Source organism: Hemitrygon akajei, chromosome 2, assembly GCF_048418815.1.
Source record: "Hemitrygon akajei chromosome 2, sHemAka1.3, whole genome shotgun sequence".
In the NCBI taxonomy this organism is placed as follows: Eukaryota; Metazoa; Chordata; class Chondrichthyes; order Myliobatiformes; family Dasyatidae; genus Hemitrygon; species Hemitrygon akajei.
The window spans coordinates 73150886-73170419 of NC_133125.1; the positions used below are offsets into that span (position 1 = coordinate 73150886).

The following is a 19534-nucleotide window of genomic DNA, read 5'->3' on the forward strand; positions in this document are numbered from 1 at the left end:
TCCCTGTGAGGGATGAGTTTCCTCTGGGTGTTCTGGTCTCCTCCCATATGGTAGGTTAATTGGTCATTGTAAATTGTCCCGTGTTGAGGTTAGGATTAAATTAGGGGAATGTTCAGAGGTGCAGCCTACTCTGCACTGTAAGTCAATAAACAATAAATAAATTCTAAGGGTATTAACCCACATTTCTCCTCAACAGACAGCATGTTTGCTTCCACATTACCTGTCAATGTATCTCCTTGCTTCTACATTATCTAGAGCAGTGACCACAACATCTACTTGGGTATAAAAATTATCACTGTAAATGTTCTCAGTAGATGGACACACTTTGTTGAGGTGAGCATCTATTTTCATCTGGGGATTTATGGTCAAGGTGGCTGATGCAGCTGTGCAACTCTTTGGTTTCTGAGAATGGAAACAGAAAACATTGATTAATGCTGAGGAAAGCACAGAATACACAGAACAGAGATAGATCAGCAACAAGTGTTTACCATCTGGTTCCAATTCTTGGACAGGACTTAGCCATAAGCACAGCAAACCAGAGTACCAACAGCTTGCTTTCACATTCCGTTAGCCAGAGTTTTCAGGATTGGAGCAATGATCCTTTCCCTAAATACTATGGGCAGGCATCCCACTAATTTGTACTGTTTATTAAAGTCATAAAGTGGCAGCAGTTCTACTTTCAAAAGATTGATTAATTTCACTGATACTGTCTACACTGTTACTAGTGTGTTTTAGGCAGTCGCAAGGAAAAAACATCTTAATAGTTAATTTCCTGAACCCACAAGATTCAAATTTTGCTACAGCTCCCAAGTCGTTTGGCACAAGAGAAAGCAGAATACTGTTAGATTGGGAATGAAATATAGCAGCCATGTACAAATGATACTTTCAAACTAAAGGAAATCTTGTCTAAAACAATCCCTTGAAGGAGAGTACCTTGTCATGAATTTTTTCTTTATGACATGCTGACCAAGAAATAAATGCCATCTGAGGTCTCGATGGGCTTGGGCAAGAAGAGGCAAACGCTCTATGTAAGTTTCTTTTTTTCTCAGTCTATCAACCCAGAACGAGAATGGATGGTGTGTTCTTCATGTGAGATGTGGGGCATACTGTTGGAGGGATCAACAGTAACCAGGGTCTATGGCACTGCAGCTCAGAAAGGAAGGGCCGAGAAGAGGGGAAGAGAAGAAAGAGTTATAGAGGATTCAGTGGGTACAGGCACAAACAGGAAATGATGTGTATGTGAAAAAAGCACACATATGGTATACTGCCTCCCAGGTGCCATTGTCAGGGTGCCTCAGATTGAGTTCACACTATTCTAAAGGGAGACAGTAGCCAGCCAGAAATAGTGTTATACAAACAACATTTGTAGGAACATGGATGAACTCCTGAAGAGGAAGCTAGGTAGGCAGCTGCAAAACAGGACTTCAAGGGTAGTAATCTCCCGACTGCTGCCCATGTCACACCTCAGTGACAATCAGACATAGTGTATGAAAACTGCAGGAACTCTGGTTCTGTAGCTCAGAGGGGATGGGGGAAATGAGTGCAGGGAAGAGTAATAGAGAGCGGTGGTGATGGAGGATTCAACAGTTAGCGGAAAAGACAGGAGATATTGTTCACGTGACAGAGATTCCAAGATAGTGCACGGGTCAGGGACAATTCAGATTGTGTCCACAGTATTCTTAAGGTAGAGGGTGAGCAGTCACGAGTCATGGTATGTACTGATTCCAACAACATAGCTAGGAAAAGGGATTAGGTTCTGAAAAGTGACATAGGGTGCTCAGTAGGAAGCTGAAATGCAAGGCCTTAAGGGTTGTAATCTCTGGATTGTTGCCAGTGCCACGTGCCAGCATGAGGGTAGCAATAGGATAATCTGGCAGATGAATGTGTGGCTGAGGAATTGGTGTAGGATGTAGGATTTCAAATTTCTAGGATCATTGGGATCTCTTCTGGGGAAGGTATTATCTGTACAAAAATCATATTGATCAGTTTGCTAGAGCTTGGGGAAGGGTTTAATTTAACCTATTAGGGGAATGGGAACAGTAGAGATAGGGTACGGCATGAAGCAGTTGGGGTGGAATATGTTAGGTGTGTCTAGGAAGGAATCCTGACTAAAGAGATCTGGTACTAGGCAATAAAATTTGCCAGTGTTTGAGCATTTGAGATAGTGACCGCCTTGGAGAAAGAAAAGACCAAACAGTATAGGGAAGTATATAACTGGGAGTGGGATTATAATGCTTATCGGCAGGAACGGGGAGCATAATTGGGAACAGATGTACTTGGGGAAATGCACAACAGTGGAGGTTGTGGAGGTTGTTTTGGGAACATACGCACTGGGGTTCTGGACAGGTTTGTCCCATTGAAGTGGGGAAAAGATGGTAAGGTAAAGGAAGTATGTTTGAGAAAAGATGTGGAACAACCATTCAAGAGGAACAATGGAGCTTATTTAAAGTTTGGGGAAAAAGGATTAGATAGGGTGCTAGAGAGTTACAAAGAAGCTGAAAAATGGACTTTGGACAGCTAAAACAAGGCATGAGAATGCCTTGGTGAGTGGGATTAAGGAAAACCCCAAGGCCTACTAAATGTGCGTGGAGAACAGGATGATGGCCAGAATGAGGATCATGGATGCTCAAGGAAACATGTTTCTAGTGTTGGGGAGGTCCTTAATAAATACTTTGCATCAGCATTCACCAGTGAGAGGGACCATGATGATGCGACAGCATAAAAACAGGCTGATGTGTTTGATCATGTTGACATTGAGGAAGAGCATATACTAGAACCTTGGAAGAACATTAGGATAGATAAATCCCTGGGGCCAGACAGGATATACTCCAGCTCACTATGGAAAGTGAGGGAAGAGATTACAGTAAGAGATCTTTATGTCTTCCTTTGCTACAGGAGTATTATCAGATGACTGGGTGGCAAATATTATTCCTTTGTTCAAGAAAAAGACAAAGGATAACCAAGGCAATATAAACCAGTAAATCTTACTTCAGTTCCTCCCTGAGCCTTGTTTGGCGCAATGAACTGCAACCTTGCCATTCTTTTTAAAAACATTTGTCTGTTTCAGAAGGCTGAGTTGCTAGCTTCCAAGGTCTGGGTGGGTATACCATTAGACCACCGGTGCAGACAAATCTTACTTCAGTGATGGAAATGATTGGAGAGGTTGGTTAGAGAAAGGATTCATGAGTACTTGGATCAACATAGTCTAATTAGGGACAGTCAGCATGCTTTGTGTGGGGCAGTGGATGTGGTTAAAATGAACATTAGTAACTTGAAGGTAGAATACAAGGTTAATGGCACGATTGTCTGCAATGTTGAGGAACATAAGGATTTTGTGTCCATGTCCACAGATCCCTAAAAGTTGCCGTGCAAGGATTAAGAAACCACATGGTTTGTTGACCTTCATCAGTTGGGAGAGTGAATTCAAGAGCTGCGAGGTAATGTTTCAGTTCTAGAAAACCCTGGTTAGACCATTCTTAGAATATTGTGTTCTGTCCTGAAAGGATGTGGAAGTTTTAGAGAGAGTGCATTGGAAATTTACCAGGATGCTGCCTAGATTAGAGGTCACATGTTATGAAGATAGCAAAGTTAGCTAGGGTGTCTCTCTTTGGAGCGAAGGAGGATGAGGTATCTTGATGGAGGGTAATGTCACAATTGTAATGGGGAAATGTAAGGGGATTGGGAAAATCAGGTTGGTGTCGCTTTGCAAGGGAGGGAATTTGTTGAATGCCTACAAGATGGCTTTTTAAAACAGCTTCTGCTTGAGCCTGTTTGGAGAAAGGCTAAATTAGATTAGGTGAGGTGTAAAAACCTAGATCTTATTAGAGAGCTTAACATAAAGGAACCCTTAGGAGGCATGATTATAATATGATTGAATTGATACAGCATTTTGAGTGGAAGAAGCATAAGTCACAAGTATCAGTATCGCAATGGGATAAAGGGAATTACAGAGGCATGAAAGGAGTTTGCCCAGGTGGATTGGAGGAGGATACAGTCAGGGATGACGGCAGAGTAGAGATGGCTGAAGTTTCTGGAAATAGTTCACAAGGAGCAGGATAGATATGTCCCACAAAAGAAATTGTTCTCAAATGGCAGGGGTAGGCAACTGTGGCTGACAAAGGAAATTAAGGACTGCATAAAACCCAAGGAAAGGTTATATAAGGTAGCAAAAGTGATTGGGAAGCTTTAAAAATAACAAGAGGCAACTAAAAAAGCTATGAGAAGGGAAGAGATGAAATATGAAAGCAAATTAGCCAATAATATAAAGTAGGATACTAGAAGTTTTTCAGTTGTAGAGAGAGTAAAAGAGAGGTGGAAGTTGACATTTGATCACCAGAAAATGATGCTGGTGAGGTAGTAATGGGGGACAAAGAAATGGCAGATGAACTTAATGGGTACTTTCCATCAGTCTTCAACTATGAAAGACACTAGCAGTGTGCCAGAGGTTCGTGAGTGTCAAGGAGCAGGAGTGAGTGCCACTGTTATTTCAAAGGAAAAAGTGCTAGGCAAACTCAAAGGTCTTAAGGTGGACAAATCACCTAGACCAGATGGACTACATCTGAGAGAGGTTGCTGAAGAAATAACGGATGCAATGGTCATGATCTTTCAAGAATCACTTGATTCTGGCATGGTCCCAGAGAACTGGAAAATTGCAAATGTCACTCCACTCGTTAAGAAGGGAGGAATGCAAAAGAAAGGAAATTATAGGCCAGTTAGCCTAACCTCAGTGGTTGAGAATGTGCTAGAATCTATTATTTAGGATGAAGTTTCAGGGTACTTGGAGACTAATGATAAAGTCAAAATCAGCATGGTTTCTCTTAAGGGAAATTTTGCCTATTAAGAGTAACTTGAGGAAGTAACAAGCAGAGTGGAAAAAAGAGGCAGTGGATGTCACTTATGTGGATTTTCAGAAGCCATTCGATAAGTTGCCACACATGATCCTGCTTAACCAAATAAAAACCTATGGCATTACAGGAAAGATACTGACATGGATAGAGGAAAGGCTGATAAGCAGGAGACAGCAAGTGGGGATACAGGGGCCTTTTCTGGTTGCCTGGTGACTAGTGTTCCTCAGGGGTCAGTATTGGGACAGCTACTTTTCACATTGTTTGTCAATGACTTAGATAATGGAATTGATGGCTTCACGGCAAAGTTTGCAGATGAAACAAAGATAGTTGGAAGGGTAGGTAGTGCTGAGGAAGCAATGCAATTGCAGGACTCAGACAAATTGGACGAACGGGCAAAAAAGTGGCAAATGGAATACAGTGTTGGGAAATGTATGATAATGCATTTTGGTAAAAGAATAATATTGAGAACTATTATCTAAATGGGGAGAAGGGTCAAATATCAGAGGTGCAGAAGGACTTAGGAGCTCTCGTGCAAGACTCCCAGAAGGTTACAGGTTGAATCTGTGGTAAAGAAGGCAATTGCAATGTTGGCATTTATTTTAAGGGGAACAGAATATAAAAGCAAGGAGATAATGCTGAGCATTTATAAGATACTAGTCAGGCCACACTTGGAGTACTGTCAACAGTTTTGGGCTCCATATCTCAGAAAGGACATGTTGTCATTGGACAGAGTACAGAGAAGGTCATGAGGATGATTCCGGGAATGAAGGGGTTAACATATGAGGAGCGCCTGGCAGCTTTATGCCTGTACTTACTGGAATTTAGAAGAATGTGAGGGCATCTCATTGAAACCTACTGATTGTTGAAAGGACTAGATAGGGTGGATGTGGAGAGGATGTTTCCTGTGGTGGGTGTATCCAGAACTAGAGTGCACAGCCTCAAAATTGAGGGGCTGAACTTTTAGAACAGAGGTAAGGAGGAGTTTTTTTTAAGCCAGAGAGTGATGAATCTGTGCAATGCTCTGTCATGGACTGTGATGGATGTCAACTCCATGGGTATATTTAAAGCAGAAGTTTTCTGATTGGTCTGGGTATCAAAGGTTATGGTGAGAAGGCAGGTGTATGGGTTTGAGTGGGATATTGGATTAGCTATGATGGAATGGTGGAGCAAACTCGATGGGCTGAATGGCCTAATTCGGCTCCTATGTCTTGTGGTCTTATGGAGGCGTACAAGATGATAACATGCATCGCGGATAGCCAGAGACTTTTTTCCAAGGACTGAAATGAAGCATAATTTTAAGATGACTGTTGGAACATATAGGCCCGGGGTGAATGGAAGTCAGAGGCAGATAAATTAGCGGCATTTAACAAACTCTTAGTAGGCATATGGCTGATAGAAAACTGGAGGGTTACGCAGGAGGGAAGGGTTAGATTGATATTAAAAGGCCAGCACAACATCTTGTATTGTGCTGTAATGTTCTAGTTTTTAACTTGAGAAGCACAAGATAAAACAGGGTGTTTAGTCAGCAGATAGGTTGTGGATCAATAGGGAGATCTTAAAATGGTCTTAAATGAGACAAGGGCATGAGATAGCTAGAAGGGTTTAGGGAAAATATTCCAGAAAATGGAGTCCAGGCAGATGAAGGGATGGCAAACAGTTTAGGAATCTGCTTGTTGCTAACTTTGGAATCAACATCATATTATTTAAAATAATATTTTCTTTTTATTTTTAAACAGCAATGATTGATAATGTGTGCTAAGTGGGAAGTGATGGGTGGTAGCAGTGTGGACATTAGCAACATTGACAGAACATACTTAGAATCCTGAAATTAAAGCTTAAGGCTGATCTATACTTGTGCGTATGGGCTATGCCGCAGCCTACGCCGTAACCCTGATTTTCATTTCTGCGTCACTCTACGCCGCGAGCATGTGTTGGTGTGCGCCAAAATGTTAGTTGGCGGTGGGGTTTCTATGCCACTGTGTTGAGTTTCTTCGTGAGAGACACGGATGAGGAAATCCATTTCAAACATTTTCGCATGTCGGCAGGTAGAATTGACAATTTGGTTCATCTATTTCGCTTCGGTGTATGCACAGTCTACAGACATGGCAGAGAAGAAGCAACCAGAAATGTGTAGGAGGAAATGCGATGCTATCATGCAGACCAATCACAGTTGTTGCGATCTGCGTCACCGCATCATGTGAGTAACTTTTCTGGACAGGTGCACGTCACCCTACGGCATAAGGTACACATTACTTACAGCGTAGATGCGACACACAAGTATAAATCAGCCTTAAGAAGGGAAGAGCCAGGCACTATCAGGTGGTTTCTTCAGCATTTTTTCTACAAAATTCCCCAGGGCCTGGCCAACTGTATCCAAAAAAATTGTGGGAAACTAGGGAAGAAATTGCAGGGGCCCTGGCAGATTTATCTTTCTTGGCCATAGGTGAGATACCAGAAGACTGAACTAATGGTATGCCTTTATTCAGGAAAGGCTGCAAGATAGCCAGGGAACTACAAGCCCATAAGCCTTATTTCAGTGTTGGCTGGGATAGCTTTTGCGGGGTATTCTGTGGAAAAAGATCTTCATGCATTTGTAAAGGCACGGCCAGCTTAGGGATAGGCCACATGGGTTTGTGAGTGGGAAATCATATCCCACAAATTTGCCTGAGTTTTTAAAAGTATTACCAAGAAGACATTATCATTGTGGATTTTTGAAGGCCTTTTATAAGGTATGGTAGGCTGGTCCAGAAAGTTAGACCAAATGAGATCCAGGCCAATTTAGCCAATTGGAAAAAAGATAGCTTGATGTAAGGAGATAGGAAATGGTGGTAAATGATTGTTTTTCAAACCGGATGCCTGTCACCAGCCATGTGCCACAGAGGTCAATGATGAACAAGACTCAGCAACAAGAGTGCAAGAAAGACTTACAATGACCTTAGACATGCTTAGAAAATCAAGAGGGGCATAGAAAATTTGAAAAGCTAGTCTTTTCCCCAGGGTAGGCTGTCCAAAACTGGAGGACAGAGGGTTAAAGTTGAAGGGAAAAGCTTAGGGACCCAAGGGGTACCATCTAGATGGTGGTACATATATGGAATGAGCAACAGAAGCAATGGTACAGGTAAACACATTTACAATATTTAAAAAACATTTGGACAGGTAAATTGATAGGAAAGGTTCTGAGAAAATATGGGCCATATGCAGGCATATGGAACTAAATAGTTCTGAAGCTTGATCGGCTAAAAGTTCTGAAGGGGTTTGTATTCCTTGTGGTATGGCTCTGACTCTAAGTAGGAGCTGAAAGTGTTTAACTCAATTCTACATGGAAACCTTCAGCCTCTCTTATAGAGCTGTTTCTTCTCTCTCTCTTACCTGCTGCTGGGATCACCAATCTTCTTCCCACTCTCATCCCCACATCTACCTTCTCTGCAATATCCATTGTTGTAAACACACTTTCACCATCTGTTCATCATGAATAACTGCTGAGAAACCTCTTCAGATTCTCCTGCCAATGGTCTAACCTCCCATTGTGAACACTCCCATATGGCCTGTTGCTGAGCAGGAAATATTAAGTATTTTTTTTCCTTAAATATAATGCTTTCTCATCCTTATTACCTTCAGCCACACTTGCCATTTCCTTACATAATATGAGGCCGACGGTTGTAAATGTATTAACAATTATTGACTCATAGAAGCTGTAACATTTTTGTGGAAACTTTTTCATGTCAAGCAAAAGATGTACAGAGGTTATTGTTTATCATACCTGTATGTGTTGTGGTCTAAAGAGAAATTGTCTGTTTAGATTGGATTTTTCAATTAAATCAGGGTCAGTGATGGTAACCTGTAAGGGAAACATACCATAGATTAATCATAATGCTTGAAGCTTGATATAATACATATATTTGAAAAAATAATTCTCATTTTTCATTTTCAATCTCTTTTTATTAATTTTCCAACAGAGAAAAAAATATAAATCAGAGAAGTTTTAGCAAACACATAATACAAAAAATGTAGAAACAACAAAAAAAACTGTCAAAGTCAATTAAATATAATGTTAAGCTGTTGTATATAGTATATAAACAAGAAACCACAACTTCTCTTGACAAATGGTAAAGAAAAAAAAAGATTGGAAATTTTATTAATAAAGAGGGAAAAAAACCCGCTAAACAAAAAAAAAGATTAGGCAGTCCATTTGAGGATAAAATTTGAAAAAAAGAAGAAAGAAAACATCCCTCCAGTCACCTCCAAACCTTCGCGGATAAAGAAAGTTTTTCCTTGAAAAAATAAAAAAAATTAAATCATATGAAAATATTGAATCGGGGTTGCCAGACTTGCTCAAATGTAAAAGATGTGTCAAACGACCGGCTTCTAATTTTCTCCAAACTTAAACAGGACATAATGGAGGAGAGCCAGTTAAAAACAGCAGGTGGATTAGAATCTTTCCAGTATAACAAGATAGCTCTCTTAGCCAATAAAGTTGAAAAGGCTATCACAACGTAAAGAATACTCATAAGTAAAGTGAGTACTAAAGCAATAAAGGATTAGATTTCAAACTCCATACCCTGCTAAACTTTGAGTGTTTTATGAAGACGGGACGTGGTTGTACCAGACAGTGGAAGAGACGACTACAGACATGAAGGCCGGAAGGTTACCCGTCAGCGTGATCAAACCGAGGGAAAGCCTGGCAGAGGAATTATCCCGTTCTGCTTGGGAAATAGGGCGAGAATCGAGAAGGCAGGGGACGGGAGGAGGTCGAGAGAAGTATATCAGAAAGAGACCGGGAGTTTTCCAGAGACAGTCCTCACCCCCTCCAGAAGAGCCATAAGGTTTGGCTAACTTTAAAAATGTTGAGAAGCTAAACGGAAGCAAAAGTAGACGGTGATATACCTATCTTGAGAAATACTTATAAAAATGTGGATTTTATATTACTTAGTTGTTATTCCTTATTCGTTCACTTACTCCTTTTCCCCCATCAAAATGAGAATATATATATATGTGTGCATATATATATATAGAGGAGTACACAGGGAAATCTTTTCTGTGTAATGGATTTGTTCACTGACTTTTATGAATACTGCAATGGGGGCCCTCAACTCACAAGTAGGAGGGGTTATCCCCCACAGCTAGACATTTCCTCTAGCTCAACGCAGGGTCATCTACTAGAGACCTCAGCCTTGGAATCACACGTTCGTTGCCATTTTTGTTATTATTTGCATTTCTTGGTTCTTATTTGTTCAGGGAGTAGATCGATTAAGTTTTATTCTGCTAATTTCAATGATACATTGACAGATAAATACAAATGGCTAAGGACAAAGTAAAATTCATTTCTTTTAATGTCAATGGGCTATTAAATCCAATCAAACATAATAGAATTTTATCCAAAATGAAAGAAGAACAAGCCCATGTAGTATATTTACAGGAAACTCATTTAAGTGACAATGAGCATAGAAAACTAAAGAGAATGGGCTTCACTAATTTGTTTTTCTCCTCATATAAATCAGAACATAGGAGAGGAGTTGCTATTCTTATGTCAAGTAAGCTAAATTTTGAAAAAGTATTCGAAATGGGAGATAAAGAGGGCAGTTATATTCTGGTAAGGGGGAATATAGATGGAAATTCAGTTACTCTATTGAATATATAAGCACCCCCGGGAAGTGATATTGGTTTCTTTCAGAAAGTTACTGATATTATGGTAACGGAAACAGAAGGTCTCCTGATATGTGGGGGAGACTTAAATTTACAATTACAACCATACTTAGACTCTTCCGATAGAAAATCCTATGAAATAAAATCTTTACATAAGAAAGTTAATACACTTTTTGAGGATGCTGGTTTAATTGATGGAGGGACCTTTTCCCTGACAAAAGGGATTACACTCATTATTCTGCTCCCCATTCCGTATGTACAAGAATAGACTATTTCATAACATTTGGAAAAGACAAAGACAAAATAAACACCTGTGGAATTGGGACAACAGATGTAAGTGACCATGCACCTATATATTTATCTGCTGATTTTGACCTACAACCAAAGAATACTATTTGGAAACTAAATTCAAGTCTACTCAGTGAACCGTTCTTTGAGGAACAAATTAAAAAAGAAATTGGTCTCTACATAGAATTTAATGATAATGGAGAGGTTTCACCTCCCATTTTATGGGATACTCTGAAGGCTGTCTTAAGAAGGAAAATTATAGCGATATCTTCATATAAGAAAAAAATAAGGAATAAAACTTTAGAGGAACTACAAAGTAGGCTGAAGGAACTAGAGAAAAAACACAAATTGAATTTGGCACAGGATACATTACAGGAAATTAAAAGAATTAGGAATGAAATTAATAGTTTGGCTATGCAAGAAATCAGGAAAAATTTAATGTTTCTGAAACAGAGACATTATGAAAATGGATCGAAATCTATGAAAATATTGGCGTGGAAACTGAAAAAAAAAGCAGAAAATACAATTCATAGAATTAGGGACCCAAGAACGAAAATGATAAAAAATAAGCTAAGTGAAATTCAGGAAGCTTTTGAAGTGTTTTACAAAGTTCCAGGGGGAAGCATAACCCAAACTGACACCTTCTTGAATTCTCTAGAGTTACCATCTTTAAGCGAAGAACAAAATAGAACGATGACTGCTGACATAAATGAAGTTGAATTAAAAGCTGCAATAGGTAGACTTAAATTAAGCAAGTCACCAGGATCAGTTGGGTATACAGCAGAGTGGTACAAAGAATTTAAAAATGAGTTGATCCCTGTTTTACTCCCCACATTGAACTGGGCTCTAAAAAAGGCACAAATGCCACCCAGTTGGAAGGAAGCGATAATCTCAGCTATACCGAAAGAAGGCAAGGATAAAATGGAATGCGGGTCATTTAGACCAATATCCATTCTTAATGTAGATTATAGATTATTTACCTCCATCATGGCCAAGCGATTAGAGGAGCTTCTACCCATACTGATACGTAACGATCAGACAGGATTTATACGACAACGCCAGACACAAGACAATATACAAAGGACACTACACATTATGGATCATATACGAAAAAAAGCTCAGCAATAGTGATAAGCGTGGACGCTGAAAAGGCATTTGATTCGGTTAATTGGAATTTTCTTATACAGAGTTTTACATAGATCTGGTTTCCAAGACACAATTATTAAAACTATACAGACACTATATGACAATCCTACTGCTAGGATTAAAATCAATGGATATTTATCAAATAGTCTTACCCCAGAAAGGGGCACAAGACAGGGTTGTGCATGGTCACCACTACTCTTCGCATTATATCTGGAACCATTAGCTGAATACATCAGACAAAATGAAGATATCAGGGGAATTACTATTAAAGGGACAGAGCATAAATTGGCTTGTTACGTGGATGGCATTTTGATCTATCTAGGGCAACCAACATACTCTACCTAAACTGATGCAATCCTTTGAACAATATGGTCAATTATCAGGATACAAGATCAACATAGATAAAACCCAATTATTTTCATATTACTATAGCCCACCAAGAGAAATTGAAAATAGATATCCCTGGGCATGGCACACAGTCTTTCAAATATTTGGGCAACATTATGCCAAAAGATTTGGCAAAATTATCAGAATGTAATTATCAGCCTTTATATAAAAAATTAAGGAAGATATGGCAAGATGGAACCTGATTCCTTTTTTCAGTTTCAGTTCAAGGATTGAGTCTATTAAAATGAATATACTGCCCAAACTGTTATATCTCTTTCAGACCATACCAATAGAGATTAATCAAAATCAATTCAATGAATTGAACAAAATGTTATCAAGGTATATTTGGCAGGGGAAAAGGCCTAGAGTTCGTCTCAAAACTTTGCAATTAGCAAAGGAAAAGGGGGTATGGGGCTTGCCTTCTCTTAGAGATTATTATTTTGCAGCACAGTTGAGAGCTGTGATATGTTGATGCAACCCATCATATGACGCTCAATGGAAAAACATTGAGGAGTGGGTACTTCCCATCCCCATACAAGCAATTTTGGCTGATAACAACCTGCAAAGGTACATAAATACTATCGACAACCCATGGGTGAAACTGACTCTTAAAATATGGAAAACTACTATAAAAGATTATAATCTAGAGGGAGATATTGCAATTCTTAAATGGTGTGCATATGACTCGGATTTTATACCAAATAAATTGGATGCTAGATTTAAGGACTGGACAGCTAAAGGAATAACAGTTCTTTTCAACATAATGAAAGAAGGAACACTGTTCAGTTTTGAAATGCTTAAAGAGAAACACTTATTAGAAAAACAAGATTTTAATCGGTATTTACAGATGCGACAATATGTTAAAAAGACGCTTAAAAATGTAACCAAGGCAAGTACATGCTTGATAGAGCCATTTAGGAAAGCACATAATTCAGTTAATGGTAGTGGAATCATTTCAAGCATGTATAAGGGGTTGTCAAATCTTAAAACACATTCGACTTCATACATTAAAACAAAATGGGAGAAGGAAGGAGGGATAATTATATCTGAGGAAGAATGGACAATAATATGGAGATATCAATGGAAGTGTACCAGTTCACAGAAATGGACGGAGTTTGGATGGAAAAACTTGATAAGATATTTTATTACACCCTCTCAGAAATCCCATTATGATAGTAACCTCCCTGTTTGCTGGAGAAATTGAGGAAATCAAAATGCAAATCATTATCATATTTTTTGGGACTGCCCTATTATAAAAGACTATTGGAGGGGGATACACAATGCCCTACAAGACATTGTTAAATGCGAAATACCCTTAGAGTAGTGGTCGCCAACGCATCCATCACGATCGACTCGTCGATCTTTGAGACTTTCCCAGTTGATCCCGAAAAAAAAATGAAAAAGAAATACACACTGTTGAGATTGTTTCCGGGTTGCAGGGTTTTAGTTCCGTTCTTTCTGTCCAGTGTGCATGTGTATAGCTCTCCCGCACTACACAGTGCAATTCACTGGTCCCCAACCACCGGGCTGCGAGGGAACGATATGAGTCAGCTGCACTTTTCCTCATTCCCTGTCAGCCCACTGTTGAACTTGAACCCACGGGAAGTCATCAGGCAACTAAACGCAGTGATACCCTCGCACCAGGGATCACTGGTTGCCCTCGGGCGACAGGCGGGAAGTGCTGTCGCTACTGGCCTGCAGCGCTGCCTCTGAACCTGTTTAGCACACTGAATGTTCGTGGGGAACCCGGTGCTAAAATATTCGCAGACGACCTAATTCGGACTCAGCGTTTCGTAAATATCAGAGCAACTACGCACTGCGATCTACTGAAACAAACATTTGTCCACCGATAGATGCTACAAGGGGGGGGGCAGGCGGGCACTCTGTCGCACTCCCCGCTTGGTCTGCCGCGCTCTCCAGACTGTGACCACCGGCCCTGACCTTGTCCTCTCACCCCACCCACGACCAGCACACGTGGCCAAGGCGTCTGGCGGCGGGCTGAGTTCAGGCCCGGAGGCTGTCTAATGAGGCAACGAAGCCCTCAAAACTGCTTCGGTACCCTGAATCCAAGCACCCAGCACTTAAAGACGAACCCGCTGAGTTTTCTCAGCAGAAAAAACGCGAGCAAGCAGTACAGAAGCCGAGAGCCGTGAAAACTAGAATAGACTGGACATAAGGAATCTGCTTTGAGTATCGCTGTATTCCAGTCGCGTTTAACAACACCCCCCCCCCCCCCCACCCCGGCGACCCCATCGGCCGGTCCGCAAGAATATTATCAATATTAAACTGGTCTGCAGTGAAAAAAAAAAGGGTGGGTACCCCCCGGTGTTTATATATTATTTCTACTTCCGGGTTGCGGGGTTTTACTTTCGGTCTTTTCTGCCCTGGTGCGCATGCGTGTAACTAATTGATGTGGGGTCGATCTTGCCTTTTACTAAGGCCGAGGTAGGGGATCTTGGGCTTAAAAAGGTTGGTGACCACTACCACAGAGAGTAAGACCATATATTTCAGACATATACCTCAAGAATGGTTGAAAAGAGATAAATATTTAATGAATATTCTGTTGGTGGCTGGTAAAAAGACTCTTACTAGGAAATGGTTATCACAGGAGAGCCCAACTTTAAATACATGGATGGAAATTACAATGGACATTTACAAAATGGAGAAGATAACAGCATCTGTTAATCATAAGCTGGAACAATTTGATTCAAACTGGGAAAAATGCTTTAACTACATAATGCCTCATAGGCCTGATTTTATTCTCACAAATCAATGAATATGCTGTAAAAAAAAAATCACTCCCTATTTGTACATAGTATTTTCCTTTTGCTTGTTTTTTCTTTCCACTCTTTTCCACAAGTGTATACCTCAGATAAATACTTTGTGGAGATTTGTGATATATATGATTATATAATATATATGTACAATGTCTGAAATACATCTTTTGGAAATGTTTGTTTAATGATGAACTTCAATAAAAAAAATAAATTACAAAAAAAAAGGCTATCACATGTTGAGCAGAAGCAGAAACTCTCCCCATTTCCTCTGGAATAATCCCAAAGATTGCCATGAGTGAATTGGGTTGTAAATCCACATCTATAACTTTGGATAATATTCTGGATTTGGATAATATCCCTCCAAAAATTATTTAACTTTACACAGGACCAAAACATATTTTTTAGAGTAGCCACCTCAGCGTTGCATCTGTCACGGGTGGGGCTTATATTAGAAAAAATATGCGCTAATTTATCTTTTGACATATGGGCCCTGTGCACTATCTTAAACTGAATTAGGGAGAGACATGCACAGGCAGATGAATTATTAACTAGATAATAAATTTTACTCCATTGATCATCTGAAAGTGAATGCTGAAGTTCTAGTTCCCAAGTATCTTTAACCTTATCATTAGGCGTCATACGTGCATTCATTAACTGTTTATATATAATAGCTATTAGTTGTTTTTGAAATGGCTTAAGCTGAAAAATAGCATAAAGCAAATTTGGTGAATAAGCCAATGGATAGTTCGGGAAAAAAATCACGTAAAAAATTCCCAACTTGTAAATACCTAAAAAAAATGTGTACTAGATATATCATATTTATCCATTAACTGCAAAAAAGACATTAAACAGTCCTCTGAAAATAAATCTAAAAAAGTTTTTATTCCAACAAAAACACACACAAAATGCGTCTAGGCAGCATCTATAGGGAGAAGCGCTGTCAATGTTTCGGGCCGGGACCCTTCGTCAGGACTAACTGAAAGGAAAGATAGTAAGAGGAAAGCTTTTATTCCTTTAGTTTTCCATATTAAAAAAGCCTCATCCAAAATTGATGGTTTAAAGAAAAAGTTAGAATAGATATTACTAGAGAGTACAAAGTTATTCAATTCAAAAAATCTACAAAACTGAAACCAAATTTTTAAATATGTTTAACAATAGGACTAAGACCTTGTCTACCTATCCTGGAGAACGAAAAAGGAAGGGGAGCTCCTAGTAAAGAAGCTAAAGAAAACCCCTTTACTGAATTCTCCTCCAAGTGTAACCATGAAGGGCAATCCTGGTTATCTATACCATGAAACCAAAAGGTGATCTAACGAATATTAATTGACCAATAATAAAATCTAAAGTTTGGTAGCACCAGTCTTCGATCTTTTTTTGATTTTTGCAATAAAAATTTATTCACTCTGGAGCTTTTATTATTCCAAATGACAAGATAATAGAATCTATTTTATCAAAAAATATTTTCGGAACAAAAGATGGAACTGCTTGAAATGTATATAAAAATTTTGGTAAAATAATCATTTTTATAGCATTTATTCAACCAATTAATGACATCGACATAGGCGACCATTCAGAAAGAGCTTGATGAGTATATTCAATTAGAGGGGAAAATTATACTTATTTAGGTCTTAATAAAATTTTTAGTAATTTTAATACCAAGTAAAATAGTTTTTAGTAATATTAAAAGGTATTTGATCATAATAATCAGAATAATTATTAATAGGAAATAATTCACTTTTATGTAAGTTGAGTTTATATCCAGAGAAAATACGAAATTCCGTAAATATAGATAACATAAAAGGAATAGATTTCCTAGTGTCTGAAATGTAAACTAATAAATCATTCACATATAACGAAACCTTATGTAATTTATCCCCTCTCTTAATACCCCACACAGAATTAGAATCCCTAAGAGCGATAGCAAGTGGTTCTAAAACCAAATAAAATAATAAAGGACTGAGAGGACAACCCTGACGGGTTCCTCTATATAATCTAAAATAAGAAGACTTTTGATTATTAGTTATAATCGCAGCTACCTGTGATTTGATGCAGGTAGATTTGACGATTTGGTTCATTTATTTCGGATCGGTGTACGCACAGCCTACAGACATGGCGGAGAAGAAGCAACCAGAAATGTGTAGGAGGAAATGCGATGCTACCAAGCAGACCAATCACAGTTGTTGCGATCTGCGTGAAGGCCAATGTGCCAAAAGCTTTTTTTTTAACAACCCTTTCTACTTGCGATGCCACTTTCAATGAATTATGGACCTGTACTCCCAGACCCCTTTGTTCTACCGCACTCCACAGTGTTCTAACTCTTCACCCTGGTTGGTCCTATGGAAGTGCCATACCTTGCGTTTGTCTGCATCAAATTTCAACTGCCATTTTTTCAGCAGGTCCATATCCCGCTGCAGGTTCTGATAGTCTTCCTCACTGTCCACAACATCCTCAATCTGCAAATTTGCTGATCCAGTTACCGTACTCACATTTTCATCCAGATTATTGATATAGATGACAAACAACAACAGACCCAGCACTGATCCCTGCGGCACTCTACTAGTTACAGGCTTCTAGTCAGAGATGCAACTGTCTACTACTACTCTCTGGTTTCTCCCACAAAGCCCATGTCTAATCCAATTTACTACCTCACGGAGTGGAGGCCCAAGTGGGAGAAATAAAAGTTAGATGTATCAGTATCACAATGGAATAAAGGGAATTACAGAGGCATGAGAGAGGAGCTTGCCCAGGTGGATACTGGTGGGGATGGTGGCAGAGCAGAGGTTGCAGAAGTTTTCGGGAATAGTTCACAAGGCACAGGATAGGCCATTGACAAAGTTCCACACATGAGGCTGCTTACCAAGATAAGAGCCCATGGTATTACTGGAAAGTTACTGATATGGTTACAGCATTGGCTGATTGGTAGGAGGCAGCAAGTGGAAATAAAAGGATCCATGTCTGGTTGGCTGCCAGTGACTAGCAGTATTCTGCAGGGGTCGGTGTTGGGAACTTTTTTTTAATGCTGTATATCAATGGTTTAGATAATGGAATAGATGGCTTTGTTGCCAAGTTTGCAGATGATACAAAGATTGGTGGAGGGGCAGGTAGTGTTGAGGAAGCAGGTAGGCCGTAGAAGGAATTAGATAGGAGGATGGGCAAGAAAATGGCAAATGAAATACAACGTTGGAAAATGCATGGTCATACACTTTGGCAGTAGAAATAAATGTACAGACTAGTTTCTAAACAGGGAGAAAGTCCAAAAATCTGAGATGCAAAGGGATTTGGGTGCCCTTGTGCAGAACACCTGAAAGGTTAACTTGCAGGTTTAGTTGGTGGTGAGGAAGGCAAATACAATGTTAGCATTCATCTCACGAGGTCTTGAATGCAACAGCAGGGATGTGATGCTGAGGCTTTATGAGGCAGTGGTGAGGTCTCATCTTGAGTATTGTGAACAGTCTTGGGCTCCTCATTGACGAAAAGATGCGCTGGCATTGGAGAGGGTCCAGGGGCAGTTCACAAGGATGATTCACAAGGAACGTTTGATAGCCCTGGGTCTGTACTTGCTGGAATTTAGAAGGATGAGGGGGTATCTCCTTGAAACTTTTTGAACGTTGAAAAGTCTAGACAGAGAGAATGTGAATTTCCCATTGTGGAGGAATCTAGGACAAAAGGGCACAGCCTCAGGATAGAGGAACGTCCATTAAAAACAGAGATGCAGAGAAATTTCTTTAACCAGAGGGTGGTGAATTTGTGGAATTGTTACCACAGGCAGCTGTGGAGGCCAGGTTGTTGTGTGCATTTAAGGCAGAGATTGATTGGACATGATATCAAAGGTTATGGGCAGAAAGTCAGGAAATGGCATTGAGGAGGGGAAAAAGGATCAGCCATGATTGAATGGTGGAGCAGGCTAAATAGACAAATTCTGCTCCTATGTCTCATGGTCTAAAGATGAAGTTCTCAAATTGCAGGGCTAGGGATCCGTGGCTGACAAGGCAAGTTAAGGACTGCATAAAAGCTAAGGAAAGGGCATATAAAGAAGCAAAAGTGAGTGGGAAGTTAGATGATTGGGAAACTTTTAAAATCCAACAAAAGACAACTAAAAAAAGCCATAAGAAGGGAAAACATGAAATATGAGAACCAACTAGCCAATAATATGGCAGGATCCCAATAGTTTTTTCAGTTATATAAAGAGTAGAACAGACATGAGAGTTGATATTGGACAACTGGAAAATGAAAATGATCTGTTCCCGTGATTGTGTGATGAGACGGTTTGGTGAAAGATTCACTCTGTGTCTGACTCATGAAGAGTTTGATGGGATCGTGTGTAGGGAGGTTGGTTCTGTCCCTGACCCAAAATTGTGTGTTTGGAAAGTGTAAGGTTGCTTCTCTCTGTGTCTGACCCCGGGAGTGTGTGATGGGATGGTGTGGAGGAAGCTTCTCTCTGTGACT

General features: G+C 39.7%; 1 protein-coding gene across 6 annotated transcripts in view; it reads right to left on the reverse strand.

Annotated features, from left to right (window-relative positions):
* Nucleotides 1-19534, reverse strand: part of uba6 (ubiquitin like modifier activating enzyme 6) — a 329252-nt gene that overhangs the window by 158428 nt on the left and 151290 nt on the right. For all 6 annotated transcript variants that reach the window (XM_073024872.1, XM_073024863.1, XM_073024889.1 and 3 more), the window contains 2 exons: nucleotides 8608-8685; nucleotides 221-402 (listed from right to left, as the gene is read on the reverse strand). In XM_073024872.1, coding sequence (XP_072880973.1) covers nucleotides 221-402; nucleotides 8608-8685 — 260 coding nt within the window. The remainder of the gene's footprint in view (nucleotides 1-220; nucleotides 403-8607; nucleotides 8686-19534) is intronic.